We start from the raw sequence: 17,951 nt of genomic DNA, 5'->3' as shown, positions 1-17,951 counted from the left end.
CACCAACCGAAGTTCGGAAGGCAAATGTTGAAGTGCAATCAATTAATTCTGCACACAAGACCACATGAAGTGCATTGTCCACCTTTCTCCATTAACTTGCGGTTTTGGGTGAACTGGCCAGTACATGCAACTTTACATGACATCAGATCTGGAATTTTTTTTCTGCACGCACAACTCGTGCTCTCCTCTCATCCAGATTGGTTTCAGTTTCTTCTCTCTTCCCCTGATCAATGTCTTCCAAGCCAGGTCTTGAACTGAAGACCTCTTGGCTCTACCATGTAAGAAAATATGCAACTTGTATTTCTATGAGGCCATAAGCCAAGTTCATGCACTTAAATGTGTGGTAAATATACAGAACCCCTTTCTAAAACGGGCATATTACACAGCTAAATGTAAAGCATTATACAACTAACAATTTGGAGCTGTAGGAGGCGATGCATAATAAAGATTTCAGAAATTGGCATGCATATCATGTCCAAGAAATGGACTCACATATTCCACTACAGATGTTAAGCATGTTATTAAGTGAAGCTTTTTTAAAGATGCAAAATGGACGATAAATTATTCAGTAAAGAAACAGCACATCTGATAAAATGAAACATCCTGAATTTTTCTTGGGAGTTCAATTTTTTTTAAACAAAAAAGCTAAGGATGTTGCAACATAATCTATATTAGATTGTATTTGTTTTTGGAGTTGCTCAAATTAATATCAAGTCATTTGGAGGAAAATAATTTCCATAATATCCTGAGTTGATTTAGTCATTCGTAGTATTTTATTTGAGTTCATCTTGTCTATCTTTCTTTCATGGATTTTTCTTTTTTTTTCCAAAGTCATTTGGTTTTTTTCCTCTACTGTTATTTCCAGTGTAGTGAGTATCACAGAACTAGCCACGGACAGGGGTGAGTGGAAGCTTGCTATCCATGTGCCAGAAGCATGAGTTGGTTGCAAGATCTTATGGGTTTTACCCCAACTTGTTTGGGACTAAAGGCTTTGTTGTTGTTAGTAAAAATTTATTCTGAAAATCAATATTATATTATATTGATTTTTTCTCTCTCATTGGTCCTTGGACCCAACATGTTCGATACCTTGCTTGTTGTCAGTCTATCTCATTCACGAATGTGCCAAAGCGTCTCTCTATTCTCTTGTTTTTTCTCTTTCTTCCTTTCTCTTTCTGTTCTGGACAGCCAGCGCAGCAATTAGGCCCAAGGCCCATTCCAGCGAGGTGCAGCAGCCGCACAGCCCACCCGGCCAGCTGACCGAGCGAAGCATCTTCCACCTCCCGCACGCACGGAGAGAACAGAAACGTCCATGGCTGCCGCCTCATCTCCTCTTTGCCCCATCACTTCTAGGCCTCTTTACTCCTTGGCCATCAACACAAAAATTATGCCCCATCCAACCACAAATTCATTTAGACTAATTATTCCACGCATAATGGTCTTAATATCACGCAAGAAACTAACGTACCGAATGCCAGCCGTTGGCATTCGTCACTTGATCTCCCTCTCCCAGCCATCATTTTCCGAACCACTCGCGTCACTGTGTTTGTCTGGGCCTCCTCTATACCGAAAAAGGCTTTCGCCCCGCTTTATATATAAAGCACCGACCATCAAGCACCCAGTAAAAACACCCGCCACCACAACACACGCAACCACCCAGGGCAAGATACATAGGCGCTGAGCGCAGCAACACCACCCCTAGCACTACCACCACGAAGAGATGAAGCTACATATGACAAACCATGTGCAGGAAGGGAACGGCACCGGAGCGCCGCCACCACCCGATCCAAGGATCAGAGTTTCCCCTGGAGCCGCATGACGGGCAATGAGAGCCGCGATGACGCCTTCAAGAAGGGAACGATCTTCGCCGCCGCCGGTCCGTCCGAAGATAGAACATGTTTTCACCTTGGCCAACACTCACCGCCACCGAACGCCACACCCTGGCAACCACGCCGCCCACACAGCCAAGAGGACCGGGCAACACCAAGGCACGGGCTCTGCCCAAGAGCACCGCGCGACCACCACCAGGGCCGCCGCCCCGGCATCCAAGACCTTGACACCACCTCACCCGAGACCCGCCGCACCCCAACGAAAGAGACGAGCGGAAAGGTCCCACCTTTCGCACCCCTGGGCGACCCCAACGTCGAGACCCAATAGGCCGGCCTGCTTCCCCGAGCGCGAGACGAGCTTGGTCCTGCAGCACCAAGAGGGGGACGAGGTCAGTCCTGCTGCACCGTGCGCGAGACGAGCTCGGTCCTGCTGCACCGTGTGCGAGACGAGCTCGGTCCTGCAGCACCGGGCGTGAGACGAGCGGTGGACTGCGGCTGGGAGAGGACCAACCCTTTGATGGGAGTAGTGCCCGGACGACGAGGAGATGAAGTGAAGGTCGAAACGGTCCGCCCGCAGACGAGCCGACGCCGGAGAAGAAGCCGGCCGTCGCCGCGAGCAGAGCCGCCGAGCCACCGTGTAGTGGCCGCACCACCAGGAGCTCACCGTCCATGCGCCGGACCTCCCCGCGCCGCCGCCCACGGCCGGAGCAACAACCATGCCAGGCTGCTGCCCAACCCGCGCCGCCCGCCCGGATCCCGGTGCCAGATCCAGGACGAGCACGCCGCCACCCGCCCTGCAGCCTCGCAATAGCCATCCCACCTACATGGAGACACAAGGGGATCTCCAGGAGCGACCGGAGGAACCACCGGCGGCCACCAGGCCATCCATCTTCCGAGCAACCGCACCAAGAAGCACGACTCTGGCTCCCGCGTCGCCTGCAGCCCGCATCGTGGCCACGCCGCCCACAACCAGATCGGGATCCCGCTGCATAGCCGCCACCAGTACGGGCGTGCACCACCGCCACACAGCCATCCGCGCAGACGCCGAGGCCAGCCGCGACTGCGGCGAGACTCCAGCACCACGCCGCCGCGCCCCACGAGTAGCGACGCGCCACCGCCCGACGGCGCCGTCCCGCGTCGGCCACCACCAAGCAGAGAGGAGGGGGGGGCCGGCCGCCGCCGGCGCTGCACGGGCTTTGCCCGGCTGCGCCCTCCGGCGACAACGAGGGAGGAGGCGGGGGATTGGGGGGGACAGGCGGCGGCGGCTAGGGTTGCCTCCCGGTCGCTCGCGGGAGCGACACGGGAGGGCCGGGCATCCTCAAGCTATATTTTTCGCTCTGGGGATATGGTGAGGGGTTCGGCTGGTGGAAGGAATCGGGCCTGAGTGCTCACCTACGGCGACGGTAGGGGAAATACGGTGTAGATGTGGCTCTGTTGCGGGGAAGATTGTGGGTGGTGCGAAAAGAATTGGAGAATGAGAGTATGGACAGAGGAACATAGTGACCCGAGTGGTTCAGAAAATGATGGCCAGGAGAGGGAGATCAAATAACGAATGCCAACGGCTGGCATTCGGTGCGTCAATTTCTTGCGTGGGATTGAGACAATTATGCATGGAACAATTAGTCTGAATGAATTCGTGGTTGGATGGGGCATAATTTTTGTGTTGATAGCAAGGAGTGAAGAGGCCTAGAAGTGATGGGGCAAGGAGGAGATGAGGCGGCAACCATGGATGTTTCTGTTCTGTACATTCGTGCGGGAGATGGAAGATGCTTCGCTCGATTAGCTGGCTGGGTGGGCTGTGCGGCTGCTGCACTTGCTGGAATAGGCCTTTGGTCTTGGGCCTAATTGCTGTGCTGGCTGTCCAGAATAGAAAGGAGAAGGGAAAGGGAGAAAGAGAAAAAAACAAGAGAATAGAGAGACGCTTTGGCACATACGTGAATGAGATAGACTCACAACAAGCAAGGTAAGGAACGTGTTGGGTCCAAGGACCAATGAGAGAGAGAAAATCAATATAATATAAAGTTGATTTTCAAAATAATTTTTTACTACACTGGAAATAACAGTAGAGGAAAAAATGACTTTGGAAAAAATCCAAAAAAATCCATGAAAGAAAGATAGACAAGATGAACTCAAATAAAATACCACGAATGACTAAATCGACTCAGGATGTTATGGAAATTACTTTCCTCCTGTCATATGCTAAATTAATTTCAAATGACTTGGTATTATTGAGCAACTCCAAAAACAAATACTTCCTCTGTAAAGAAATATAAGAGGGTTTAGATCACTACTTTAGCTATCTAAACGCTCTTATATTTCTGTACGGAGGGAGTACAACATAATATAAGATTATGTTGCAACATCCTTACCTTTAAAAAAATTGAATTCCCAAAAAATTCAGGACGTTACATAAAATCATACCCATCAATGCATAGCTGCAGTTTTTCACAGAAGTGCAAACAAAAGCTTGCTCACTGCCTACTTAAGGGATCAGAGCAGTGACTTTAAGCATTTTAGTTATGGATAAAAGAACAAATAGAGTAATGCTGACACATTGCTATTTCTTTGTGTGGATATTTGACAAGTCCTTACAGAAATATGAATAGAACATAGCAGGATTACTTACATCTTCTCGAAGAATTCAGGTGTCTGGATGCTGGGGAATCTATTCTTTATTAGTGTCATTTTTGACTTTGTGGCATACACCAAATACTTCTTTTCTTCCTCTGATGTTGGCCAGTACACCATCCCTCTTCTTTTAGATATCCAAAGGCAGGCACCAGCCTTGCTCTCATCTTCTATAAGCTCAAATGCACCTAATCCAAACAGAAGACATCGTTTCCCTTTCAGATAACATGGAGAAAAAAGACAGAGCATCATACTATCATAGGCAAAAGATATAGACGTATATGTAAGTAGGTCCATAGATATCAAAATAGTTTAGTAGGTCTCTAAGCTTGCACAGCGGTGCTACTTCAGGCAGGAATTTAAGGGCTGCACTTGTAGAAAGGTAGTGAAGGCAGGAGAACAGTACCTAGTACCGACCTGGCACATAGGGTTGGCATAGCCAAGGGACTGATTATAATAAAAGATAAAACATATGTAATTTAACAACTCAATACTTTGAGTTTGACCTATTTGGCATTCAATTAAACCTGCATTTTTTTTTCAGTTCAGAACACAAGCAATATACTTTACAAGTCTAGGAACATAGTTTAGTACTCCCTCCGTTCGGAAATAACTGACATGGTTTTAGTTCAAATTTGAACTAAACCCATGTCAGTTAATGGGTGCACATGTTTCACATGGAAAAACAAACACAACCACCCATGTTCATTTTCATCATCAATTAAAACACCCAGCCTCAACTTATCTGAGGCTAACTGTAACCTGTAATCCTGAGACACCAGATGTAGGCAAAAAATATTTTTTGATTATAACTGAACTATGTGAGAAATACAGTACCATTAATAACATCCTCCATCTTCAAAAACCCACCAAGCGCATCTACTAATACGCGGTTTACTTGTTCTCCCATATTTGTTTGGACAAACTGCATACACCAGTCCAATATATTTGTTAGGATAAAATAATAAGCTAGTATGTTTATGACAAATATAAAGTTATCATGACTTGCAGCATCTAAAATATCCTCCATCTGTCATCAACTAAGAAATGTGGATATCAACTCACTAACATCAGCTAGTTCTCGCAGATGGAACAGTGAATAAAATTGCTCCACGCAGTCATGCTGTTTGCTTTTAAAAAACTGAACTATGTACCATTCAAATTTAACTCAGCTAAAGAACGGAAAATTGTACAAGGTTCTAATTGTGCATGGGTCATTCTAAAAGAGCCCTGGTCTCCAGAGAACTTCTCCGGCTAGATACTGCGCAGGAGCATCGAGTCTTGTCCCCTCATGAAGACTGGCTGCGCCGACAAATCAAGGCATCATACCTCGGCCTTGCCTCCCTCGAGCGCACCATCGCCCGGCAACGAGCTCGCCTCGGAACCCTCAAAAGACGGCGACGCCAACACGTCGTTCTTCCATCGACAATGCACATATCGGCGCCAAAAGAACAGGATCCATAGCCTCCTTGTTGGTGAGGACGTGATCACCGACCCCTCAGAGATGGCTGTCGCGGCCTACGCGCACTTTGACACGCTCCTGGGCTCGGAGGCGCCACATGACTGCGCCCTCGACCTCTTGGAGCTCGTCACTCCGGCCAGCCTGGAGGACTTGGATGCCCCCTTTGAGGCCGAGGAGATTTGGCAGGCGGTTAAACGGCTCCCCGCGTGCAAAACCCCTGGCTCTAACGGCTTCACGGCCGAATTCTTGCGCGCTTGCTGGCCCATTGTCCGACAGGACTTCGTCGACGTCTTCAGCCAGCTCTATGCGTTGCGCGGCTGCGGCTTCAGCTGCCTTAACCAGGTGCTACTCACCCTGCTCCCCAAGCGCGCGGACGCCCACGCCCTAGGTGACTTCAGGCCCATAAGCCTCATCCACTTGGTCGCCAAGATATTCGCCAAAGTTCTGCCGCTACGCCTTGCGCCCAAGCTCAACTCCCTCGTCAGCATGAGCCAGAACGCCTTCATCCCAGGACGCAGCCTACACGACAATTTCATCCTCGTCCGCCAGTCTGCCCGCCTGCTACATCAGCTCGGCGCCCCCCGCGTACTACTGAAGCTGGACCTGGCACGTGCTTCGACTCGGTCAGATGGCCATTCATGTTCGATGGCCTTCGCAAATATGGTTTTGGCACCAGGTTCCTAGATTGGCTGGCCATCTTATTCTCCTTGGCAAGCACCAAGGTGCTCGTCAACGGAGAACCAGGCCCAGCAATTTGGCACATATGTGGGTTTCGCCAAGGCGATCCGCTATCTCCCCAGCTTTTCGTGCTCGCGGTCGACATACTAGGCCGTTTGCTCCACCGAGCTGGGTGTTCTACAGCGGCTGCACCCCCGGCGCCCGATGCCATCGGTCTCCCTCTACGCGGATGACATGATCCTCTTCTGTCGCCCCACCTCGAGCGATGTCACCGCCGTCAAGAGCATCTTGCAGCTATTCGGGCGCGCCTCCGGGCTCCAGGTTAACTTCACGAAGAGCACAACCACCTTGATCCGCAGCAGCGCAGATGAGGCCGCGCCTGTTGTCGACTTGCTGGGCTACCCCATTGTCGAGCTGCCTATTACCTACCTGGGCATCACCCTGACACTACGTCGACCTTCCGCGGCCCAGCTCCAGCCCGTCGTCAACAAAACCGCCCGCATGCTCCCCTGCTGGAAGGCACACCTCATGAACAAGGCAGGCTGCCTCGCATTCGTGAAGGGCATCCTCAGTGTGATCCCTATCCACCAGCTGCTTACTCTGGCGCCCCCAAGAAGACCATCAAGGCGCTCGAGAAGATCCAGCGAGGCTTTCTCTGGGCCGGGCGCGCGGAGGCAAACGACGGACATGCCACGTCAACTGGCAACGGGTTGCCCGCCTAATCCCCCTGGGGCGGCCTTGGCGTCCGCGACCTCGCGCGCACCAGCCTCACGCTGCGCACACGGTGGCTTTGGTTCAGCCGCACGGACACCACCAAGGCCTAGGCGGGCCTAGACTTACAATTCTCAGCCGAGGAGCGCGCATTCTTCTTCGCCTCCACCACCATGCAGCTTGGGAATGGCATGGACTCCCTCTTCTGGGAGGACTGATGGATCGCCGGACGGTCCATCCGTGAGACTGCTCCACTCCTATACGCGTGCATCTCCAAACGCCGTCGCAAGCTCAGGACAGTTGCGGAAGGGTTGGAGGCCAACCGATGGGCGCGGGACATCCAAGGCACAATCGGCATCCACGAGATTGGGCAATATCTCCAACTTTGGCACATGATCGATGGTACGACCCCCTCTGCCGAGCCTGATCGTCTCATCTGGAGATGGATTGCGAGCGGCGCCTACTCCGCCAAGTCTGCCTACACAGCCACCTTCGCTGGATCCACAACATGCGCTGCTTGGAAGCTCACGTGGAAAAACGGGCGCTGCCGCGCGTCCGCTTCTTCCACTGGCTTGCCCGCCTCGACAGATGCTGGACTGTAGACCGCCTTGCTCGCCGTCGGCTGCAACACCCCGCTCGATGCCCCCTCTGCGACCAGGCACCTGAGACCATGCGCCACCTCATCATCACTTGCCCCTTCGCCCGGCAGACCTGGCACGAGGCACTAGGCTGGCTACGGCTCCCGTGTGCCCCGCCACATCAATCCGCCCCAATGCCCATGCGCAAGGGCCTAGGTACCATGACCCTCCTCGTCCCCTGGATGATATGGAAGCACCGCAATGACTGCGTCTTCAACGGTGTGCGCCCATCGGTGAACGCCCTGCTAACGAAGATTAAGGACGAGGCCTCCCTCTGGGCAAGCACGGGCGCTTTAGGGCTTAGGGCCATCACCCCCCAAACATGGGATGTCCATTAATTCGAATGTTGTATCCGCCTCCTAGGAGGAGCGTAACTACAACTCTCTCTTTTCAATGAAATGAAACGCATGCTCTCATGTGTTTTCTCGAAAAAAAAGGGCCCTAAAATGGCTCTGGCCGACGACCTTAAGAATTGAAATAGTGAGCAATCACACTGGCTATTCAACCTAAATTTTCCCGCCCGCACAAATTTATGTAATGGAAAATACAATGCACTGCACAGTACCACTCTCGGTCAAAAATATGCTCACAACTGTAGCACAGAAAAATAGGCACAGTCTGAATGTAAGCACAATAGTGCGAGCCAATAAGTGAGTATGTGACAGATGCAATGCTAAGTATTTCTCTTGCCTCATGCAAATTATTAATACCTCAGGGCAGATCACATTGACACGAATGCCGTGCCGTTTTAATGGAGCAAGTGATCTTGTAAACATAATCACACCACCTGCAAGTGAAGTTTGAGGTCATATTGTGCATAAAAATAGATCATACATTATATAGAAGGAAAACATAATTAGTTTGTAGTAATAGTGCAGCTGATGTCAACACGGAGCACTTTACATAGCCAACATGAACTTATGTACAAGTTTTGACTGTTAATACATGATATGTCTAACTTACTTCAAAAGCAATTTCAGTCTGCCTACTGCCTACAACACATACACCTTTTTTAAACCAATGAGCAATCTCTGAAAGAAAACACATATTAAAGCAGCTAATTTGCACTTGAAAAAGGGAATGCTACATTTTAACACAGAAGCAAACGAGTACATCAACTCTCTGCAGTCCACTTTATAGTGTAGACATCCATGTTCATACATGCATATGAAGATGGCTGAAAAGATTATGAACTTCTACATAGTATATATACATAGTTCACTGATTTTTTTAGCAGATTAAAAGGGCTCTGCAAAGCGGATTTAGTAGAGCGTTGTGGAAGATAAAGTAAGATAGCCCATCCCCAATGAAGTTTATTTCTTTTCGGGAGGTCATTTCCAATGAAGATTCTAAGGATAACTTTGATCATTACTTACTCGTTACCTTGGTTCAAGAAAGGAAGGCACAAAACTAAGATACGCATACAGCAAAAAAAGTAAGTTCAAACAATTGCACTAAAGAGCAAGATCGATCTTACAAGGATGACCTGATACCGGAGTTTATAACATGTTTATTTTAGTACGACATGATTACTCTAAGCACCTTGATTACTATTTTTTAGGAGTGTATACCTGCTGTCACTACAAATACCAGCCTACGTATTTACCTTCACTAAATTTCAAAAAGAGAATCACCACACCACATCACAGCTTACACACTACAAACAAATTCGCTATTTTAAGTACATTTCTTAATACAACGAAGAGAGATCAACCTTTTGTCCCACTATAGATGGGTTCATAGTGCATAGGGAATAAGCCAGCAACTGAACCGATATTTATTATGGCACCAGGCTTCTTCTGTGCTCGCATTATTTGAGTCTGCAGTGAACAAATCCAACCATAAGTAGTGTACACGTGCAATTTATAGAGAGTGATATTTCTCTTGCTCTTTGAACCATAGGTAGTGAAAAAATAACCATTCGTGCAATTGATATTTCTTTTCAAATATTGCACTAATGAAGAATTCAAACTCCATGAATAATGCAAGCCTGATTGTTTAATCTTCATTGTTTCAAAGTTATATCTTGTCTCTTGCTCTCAAGGAAACCCGACATGCTCTCAAGGAAACCCGACATGCAATATGACGACAAAAAAGGTATTTATGCCTTCCATCCTCCGGTAATGAAAACATGGGAGGTAAATCCAACACTTTCTTTTCTCCAAAACAACCGCATCAACAGAAATTGTAACCCATACACATCTCCATAATGCTCTACCTAAGTTAATAAATGGCGGACAGTACCAGCACTCTGTTACTACAGATAGTTTGAGTTACTAAATTAACTTGAAAAAATTACTCAAATAGTCAGCAGGGGACTTACTGCAATGCGAGTACCATCAATAACAGCAACAAGGTTCACATTTACAGCACGCCTCCATGTCTTGGTTCCATTGGATGTATCATCATAAACTAAGGATTTGTTGACAAATCCAGCACAGTTGATGCAGACATCTAATCCACCATACAAGTTTACATGTTTCCCAAAAGCAGCAGCAAGAGCATCTAGACATAAAATCAGTGTGACCATAAGATCATGGCAACATAGAGGGCAAGGAAAGTTACACTTTCAGTCAATCGTTAAAATCGCAAGGCAAGTAATTTGTTTCAAAAAATAAGGCGAGTGATAGAATGCGCATGAAAGATCCACCACAATAAAAATGACCTGTTGGAAAGCAAATTGAGGTTTCTTGGGAGCACAAGAAAGAGATATCTATATTTTAAAAATTATGTAACAACAACAACAAAGCCTTTAGTCCCAAACAAGTTGGGGTAGGCTAGAGGTGAAACCCATAAGATCTCGTGATCAACTCATGGCTCTGGCACATGGATAGCAAGCTTCCATGCACCCCTGTCCATAGCTAGTTCTTTGGTGATACTCCAATCCTTCAGGTCTCTCTTAACGGACTCCTCCCATGTCAAATTCGGTCTACCCCAACCTCTCTTGACATTCTCCACACGCTTTAACCGTCCGCTATGCACTCGAGCTCCTGGAGGCCTACGTTGATTATGCCCAAACCATCTCAGACTATGTTGGACAAGCTTCTTTTCAATTGGTGCTACCCCAACTCTATCTCGTATATCATCATTCCGGATTCGATCCTTCCTCGTGTGGCCACACATCCATCTCAACATACGCATCTCCGCAACACCTAACTGTTGAACATGTCGCCTTTTAGTCGGCCAACACTCAGCGCCATACAACATTGCGGGTCGAACCGCCGTCCTTTAGAACTTGCCGTGGCACTCTCTTGTCATAGAGAATGCCAGAAGCTTGGCGCCACTTCATCCATCCGGCTTGATTCGATGGTTCACATCTCCATCAATACCCCCATCCTCCTGCAGCATTGACCCCAAACTTGAAAGGTGTCCTTCTAAGGCACCACCTGCCCTCAAGGCTAACCTCCTCCTGCTCACATCTAGTAGTACTGAAACCACACATCATGTACTTGGTTTTAGTTCTACTAAGCCTAAACCCTTTCGATTCCAAGGTTTGTCTCCATAACTCTGACTTCCTATTTATCCCCGTCCGACTATCGTCAACTAGCACCACATCATCCGCAAAGAGCATACAGGGATATCTCCTTGTATATCCCTTGTGACCTCATCCATCACCAAGGCAAAAAGATAAGGGCTCAAAGCTGACCCTTGATGCAGTCCTATCTTAATCGGGAAGTCATCAGTGTCGACATCACTTGTTTGAACACTTGTCACAACATTATCATACATGTCCTTGATGAGGGTAATGTACTTTGCTGGGATTTTGTGTTTCTCAAAGGCCCACCACATGACATTCCGCGGTATCTTATCATAGGCCTTCTCCAGGTCAATGAACACCATATGGAAGTCCTTCTTTTGCTCCCTGTATCTCTCCGTGAGTTGTCGTACCAAGAAAATGGCTTCCATGGTCGACCTCCCACGCATGAAACCAAACTGATTTTTGGTCACGCTTGTCATTCTTCTTAAGCGGTGCTCAATGACTCTCCCGTAGCTTCATTGTATGGCTCATCAGCTTAATTCCACGGTAATTAGTACAACTCCAACATCCCCCTTGTTCTTGAAGATTGGTACTAATATACTCTGTCTCCATTCTTCTGGCATCTTGTTTGCCTGAAAAATGAGGTTGAAAAGCTTGGTTAGCCATACTATCGCTATGTCCCCGAGGCCTTACCACATCTCAATGGGAATACAATCAGGGCCCATCGCCTTGCCTCCTTTCATCCTTTTTAAAGCCTCCTTGACCCCAGACTCCTGGATTCGCCGCACAAAACGCGTGCTGGTCTCATCAAAGGCGTCATCCAGTTCAATGGTAGAACCAAAGTTCAAAAAAGCGCTAGGCGCTAATTATGCGTTTGGGCACCTACTTGCGCTTTTCTAGCTTAGGCGTGATTAGGCGAAATTAGGCGCAATTAGGCGTTAGTACTGTAACGTGAAGAAATAAGCTAGATGGGCTGGGCAAGCCCACTAAACCATAGGCCCATCTTCATATCCTCCTATTAAAAGCTCTCGTCTGCTGCAATCGATAGGAAATTTAGGTTTCCTCCTCACGCCGCCTCCCCCCCCTCGTCCTTTCTGTCTCGTTGCACGAGGCTGCCTCCCTCCCTCTTCCTCTGTCCCTTGTCGGAGAAGCTCGATCCCTCGCCGGAGAAGCTCAATCCCTCGCCGGAGAAGCTCGATTTGTCGTCGGGGCAGTTGAATCCCTCGTCGGCGAGGATGAATCCTCGCAGGGGAGGTCGAATCCTCGCCGGGGAGACTGATTTCTCACCTCAGAAAGCTGATTCCTCGCCGGAGAGGCTGATTTCTCGCCGGAGGACCTCGCCGGCCGCTTTTTTGAGCGCCTAGGGCCAAAGCGAGGCGCTATGCCAACGCCCAGCGCTTAAGCGCGCCTAGGCGAGCGCCTAATAGCGCCTTCTTGAACAGTGGGTAGAACTCTCATTGTCCCCATTGAACAGCTTGTCGAAGTACTCCCGCCATCTATACTTAATCTCCTCGTCCTTCACCAGGAGTTGGTCTGCTACGTCCTTGATGCATTTGACTTGGTCAATATCCCTCGCCTTCCTCTCTCAGATCTTGGCCATCTTATAGTTGTCCATTTCGCCTTCCTTCGTGCCTAAGCGTTGGTAGAGGTCCTCATACGCCCGACCCCTTGCTTCACTGACAGCTCGCTTTGCGGCCTTCTTCGCCATCTTGTACTTCTCTATGTTGTCCGCACTCCTATCTAGGTATAGGCATTTGAAACAATCTTTCTTCTCTTTAATCGCCTTCTGGACATCAGGTACCATTATCCTCGCTTCTCCTTTCCCTGGAAACTCCAAACTCCTCCGAGGCCACCTTACGAATGCAAGTCGCCATCTTCATCCACACATTGTCCGCATCCCCTCCTTCCTCCCAAGGGCCATCCTTGATGACCCTCTCCTTGAACACCTGAACTACCTCCCCCTTGAGCTTCCACCACTTCATTCTAGCGATTTTGGCACGCTTATCCCGCTGGACACGAATCCGAAAGCGGAAGTCAACAACCACCAGCTTATGCTAAGGTACAACACTCACTCCAGGTATCACCTTACAATCTAGACATGCACACCTATCTTCTCTTCTCAAGAGGATGAAATCAATCTGGCGAATGTTGGCCACTACTAAAAGCACCCGATGTGATTCTCTCTTTCTAAAGAGGGTGTTAGCTACAATCATGCCGTAGGCTAGAGCAAAGCTTAAGACATCTTTAAAAATTTGATGCCAAAAATTTATTCAGGAACATATGTATGCCAAAAAAATGTGATGCTTGAAACAAATGTTCTATTTGTAACATTATGTCAATCAAATAATGAGCTATACTGCCTTTTAGGCTTGCAAAATTTGTCGAATGACATTAATTACGCTTCACCAGTGCAATGCCATTCATGACTTCAGTTGTGATGTTATGTTTACTGTTACCTTAGCAAACTACATTGGGCAAAAGCCAGCCTGAACCCATTTCCACTACAGCAACATAGCCAAGCTATAAGTTTGGATCAAGAAGTTATGTTACAGCAAGCCAATTAATTGCCACTACCTGCTTCCACTCTTTAAAAAAAAACTCTTACCTGCATCAGTGACATCACACTTGATGAATATAGCAGATGGAACTTTAGAATCTCCATGAATCTGGTTCCTTCTCTTTTGAACTAACGACGCGGCTTGTTCTCCATGTTCTTCAGAGAAATCCACGACAGTCACAGATAGACCCTTGTGCGCAAGCGCAATGCAAAGCGCCTTCCCTTGAAGAACAAACAAGGACTGTTAGACCGTGCAATATAAGTATCTCGCAAAATCTCTTGTCCCACTACACAAAATCAATTTAATCGTGACTTTTGAGGCATAATAGGCAAGGGTGTGAAGCCCAATCCGGCCACAGAGAACGGAACGCGACTGGCATTGGCAAAGAGGTGTTTCCTTACCAATGCCGGAGCCGCCTCCGGTGACTAGGGCCGACATGCCGGGCTCCAGCTTCATCGCGGCGGCGCGGCGTAGAGGCCGACGAGGTTCTGTCTGGGAATAGCCGCGGAGAAGGCGAGGAAGGCACGGAGTGGGGCGAGGGCGGGGGACCGGGGAGGTACTAGAGTAGCGACCCGCCCGGCCGGCGGAGCTGCCGAGACGGGGACAGGCGGCGAGAACGAGGCGCCGCGGCGGCGCAGTCGGCCCCTCGCTCTCGTTAATCTCGCCATGCCTCGCTCCGCTTCTCTTGTCCGTTTGGTTTGTTCCGTCCGCGAGACGGCTCGCCTATGTATCCGTTTCCTTTTTTTTTATGGGGGGTGTATCCGTTCCCTTTTTTTTTTGAGACATTTTTTTTAGAAATCTCGCTCGCTTTATTGATTCAAAACAATTTCCATAGGTACACGGTTTGAGTCATGAGGAGTACCCAACCAAATATACCTCCCTATATCTAAATTACAAGCGAATTTAGCGAGACTATGAGCCTCGAAGTTATTGTTCCTTCGCTCAAAAACAAACGAGCAAGAAGAGAAACTAGCTCTACGGTCTATTATTTCATGTATAACAGCCGCATTGGCATCCCTGTGCCTTCATTGATATCTTGCACCACACCTTGGCAGTCTGAGGCTACCATGATATTCTGCTCGTAGAGATCCTCCGCCAAAGATAGGACTTCTCGGCAAGCGTATGTTTCCAAAATAAGAGGGTCTCTAATTCCCTTAAAGACAACTGCTGACGAGCCCAGAAAATTACCGTTTGAGTCTCGGCAGACTGCAGCAGCCACTCTCACTCGTCTGTGCCTTGCTTGTGCACCATCCACATTGATTTTACCACCCCAGCTGGAGATGGGTTCCATCGACGTTGCTGCCCTGAAACTTCAAGTACTGGCACTTTTTGTTTAGCAGCTAGAATTTGTTGTAGCTCCTAAAGATAAGAGTCTACAAATGATACTGTTTGGTGTGGGTTTTGGAACAAAGATTCATAAATTGCCTTTCGCCTCGCGTACCAAACAGCCCACAAAGTAACGATCATTCTCGTGAAGCTCAGGTGGTCTAATGTCTCATGAAGTTCAAACAGCCAGTTCTTCGCATTAGGTTCCTCGTTCCCTGTCATCTGCAACACAAGGATATCATCCGACAAGGCCCAAATGCACCTCGATATAGTGCATGACAATAGAGCATGTCTCCACGAGTCTTCGCATCCACACAGCAGGCACACACTCTGAGTTGCCATATTCCGTCTATGTAGGACATCCTTAGTTGGTATGGAGTGTCGAGCAAGACGCCATAGAAAAACTCTGATCTTTGATGGGACTTTCAGCTGCCATAGACGGCCCCAAGCTTCCTCTTCTCTAGCATTTGATGATGAATCACCCCGTCCTTCTAGCCAAGCTTCTTTTTGAAGTTTTGTTGAGACTAGGAGCTTGTATGCCGAACTGACTGTAAACCTGCTCTTCCTGTCCGGGTTCCAAGCCCAAAAGTCCTCCGTATTTCATGTGCACATTGGAATCTTTAGGATCGCTTCAGCACCGAAGGGTAAGAAAACCGCACGCACTAAGGATTCATTCCATGAGGCAGTGTCCGGAGACAAAAGATCGGATACCATCCTGGGGGGTGTCGCCACTAGTGATGCAATTGGTTTTCGAGCTGTTTCTTTGGGAATCCAGTTGTCCTCCCAAATACGTGTAGATAAGCCATTACCGATCCTTCTAATTATTCCCTGTTGCAACACATCTCGCCCCTCTAAAATTGCATGCCATATTTGAGATGGACGAGAACCCAGCTCGGCCTCAAGAATAGATGAGTTAGGGAAATAAGATGCCTTCAATAATCTTGCACTTAAAGTGGCCGGTTCCTGCATTATCCTCCATGCTTGTCTGGCTAGCAGCGCGATATTGAACAATTCCATATCTCTGAACCCTAGGCCCCTCAAATATTTTGGCCTCGTCATCACATCTCATAAAACCCATGCTGGTTTAAGCTCTCCTTGTTTACATCCCCACCAGAACTTTTTTTTGAGACATGAATGTATCCGTTTCCTGGTCTTGGCTACCTACAACCCGGACTGATTTTTCGTCAGGCCTGGGCCGGCAATATCTTTATGGGCTTACTCTAGACGATGGAGCTGCACATCACACACTGCCTAGCCACCATAAACTAATGAGAAATTTCGATGCACGCTTGAAATTCGCGTAGTACCCTCAAGATAGATTTTCTCCTTCTCCTTCACAAAAAGCTAGGGTTTTTGCCTCCCGCCGCCGCCGCCGCAGGTCCGCCTCCTCTCCAATGGCCTTAGGGCCATGGGGGCGCAGTGGATCTCGCCAAGGGTCGGCGGGAGGGCTCCGTTTTTAATCGTTTCTTTCAGTTTTGCTAGGGTTTGTGTCCTGCTCGGAAAGACGAGACGACGGCGGCTTCCTGAAGATGTAATAAAGGTCTCCCCGCCTAGCCCCCGTTCCGGCGATGCGTCTAGCATCGTTGGTGGGCGTGTGGAGGCGTGTCTCCAACGGATCTATCTTTGGTGGATTTGCTCGGATCTCGTCGTTGTTCGTCTACGTTCGTGTGTCTTCGGATTGGATTTTTCTGATCTACGTTATTCTTCATCTGTGGTGGTTGCTGTTCTGGTGCGGTGGTCCTACGGGGCCTTAGCACGACGACTTCCCGACTGTCTACTACAACAAGTTGTGCCCGACTCCGGCGATGGAGGAGCGATGACGGCGGCGCGCCTTCGGCTCGCTTCAGTGCTGGTAGTTGTCGCTAGGTGGTCTACGGTTCTGGATGTAATTTCTATTATTTCTGGTATTCGTTGTACTGCCATGATTGAAGATGAATAGACCAGAAATTTTCTCACAAAAAAAACTAATGAGAAATTTCCCTAAATAAAACTAATGAGAAATAAAAGTACTCCCTCTGTTCCTCCTAGGTACTTTTTTTTCCTTTTCGCGAAACACGCATGTCGATTGCTGATTACTTGATTAAATGCCATGCTAGTTTGCTTTAGTTTATTTGTCTTAAAGCATACACATTGATGATAAATTTACTAGGCGTATGCAGCACCCCTAGCTCAAAATATTTGTGCCATATCTTCTAAGTACGTACTCCCTTCGTTCCGTAATGTAAAACGTTTTTTGACATTAATGTTGTGCCAAAAAACGTTCTATATTATGGGACGGACAGAGTATTTCTTAGTTGTGTTTATTTTTGCTTCGTAATACTTACTGAATGGTTAAATGATTTATCTGCAGCTGCATGCCTGAATGCGGAGCTTCTTTGGGCACAATCAGCTGCAAGTGGGAAGACAAAAGGTAGTGATAATGAAAGTTTATGGTGGGCGGTGCGGTGGATTCTTGCTCGATTTCATGGGAAGTTGAGAGTTAAGCTGAGTCTCAAGTTCATGATGGAATGCTTGAGCAGGCTCAAAGCCTGGAACAAGGGCTTGGAAAATACTCAAATAGTGTAAGTTTTCCTGGATGTTTCCGTTGTTCTTTTTGACTAAGATGGTTGAACCTATCATTCTGTTGAGGAAGGTTGAAGATTTGTG

General features: G+C 48.1%; 1 protein-coding gene across 1 annotated transcript in view; it reads right to left on the bottom strand.

Moving 5' to 3' along the window:
* Positions 1 to 14,664, bottom strand: part of LOC119310129 (prostaglandin reductase-3-like) — a 19,724-nt gene extending 5,060 nt beyond the window's left edge. The window contains exons 1-7 of the mRNA XM_037585968.1: positions 14,381 to 14,664; positions 14,027 to 14,200; positions 10,267 to 10,448; positions 9,658 to 9,763; positions 8,654 to 8,730; positions 5,292 to 5,379; positions 4,453 to 4,642 (exon numbers count right to left, since the gene is read on the bottom strand). Coding sequence (XP_037441865.1) covers positions 4,453 to 4,642; positions 5,292 to 5,379; positions 8,654 to 8,730; positions 9,658 to 9,763; positions 10,267 to 10,448; positions 14,027 to 14,200; positions 14,381 to 14,435 — 872 coding nt within the window. The 5' untranslated portion in view covers positions 14,436 to 14,664. The remainder of the gene's footprint in view (positions 1 to 4,452; positions 4,643 to 5,291; positions 5,380 to 8,653; positions 8,731 to 9,657; positions 9,764 to 10,266; positions 10,449 to 14,026; positions 14,201 to 14,380) is intronic.
* Positions 14,665 to 17,951: the final 3,287 nt, after the last annotated feature.

This window comes from Triticum dicoccoides, chromosome 5B, assembly GCF_002162155.2.
Source record: "Triticum dicoccoides isolate Atlit2015 ecotype Zavitan chromosome 5B, WEW_v2.0, whole genome shotgun sequence".
Classification (NCBI taxonomy): domain Eukaryota; kingdom Viridiplantae; phylum Streptophyta; class Magnoliopsida; order Poales; family Poaceae; genus Triticum; species Triticum dicoccoides.
Note: the sequence above shows the minus strand (reverse complement) of the source record. Positions and strands in the feature narration are given on the sequence as shown.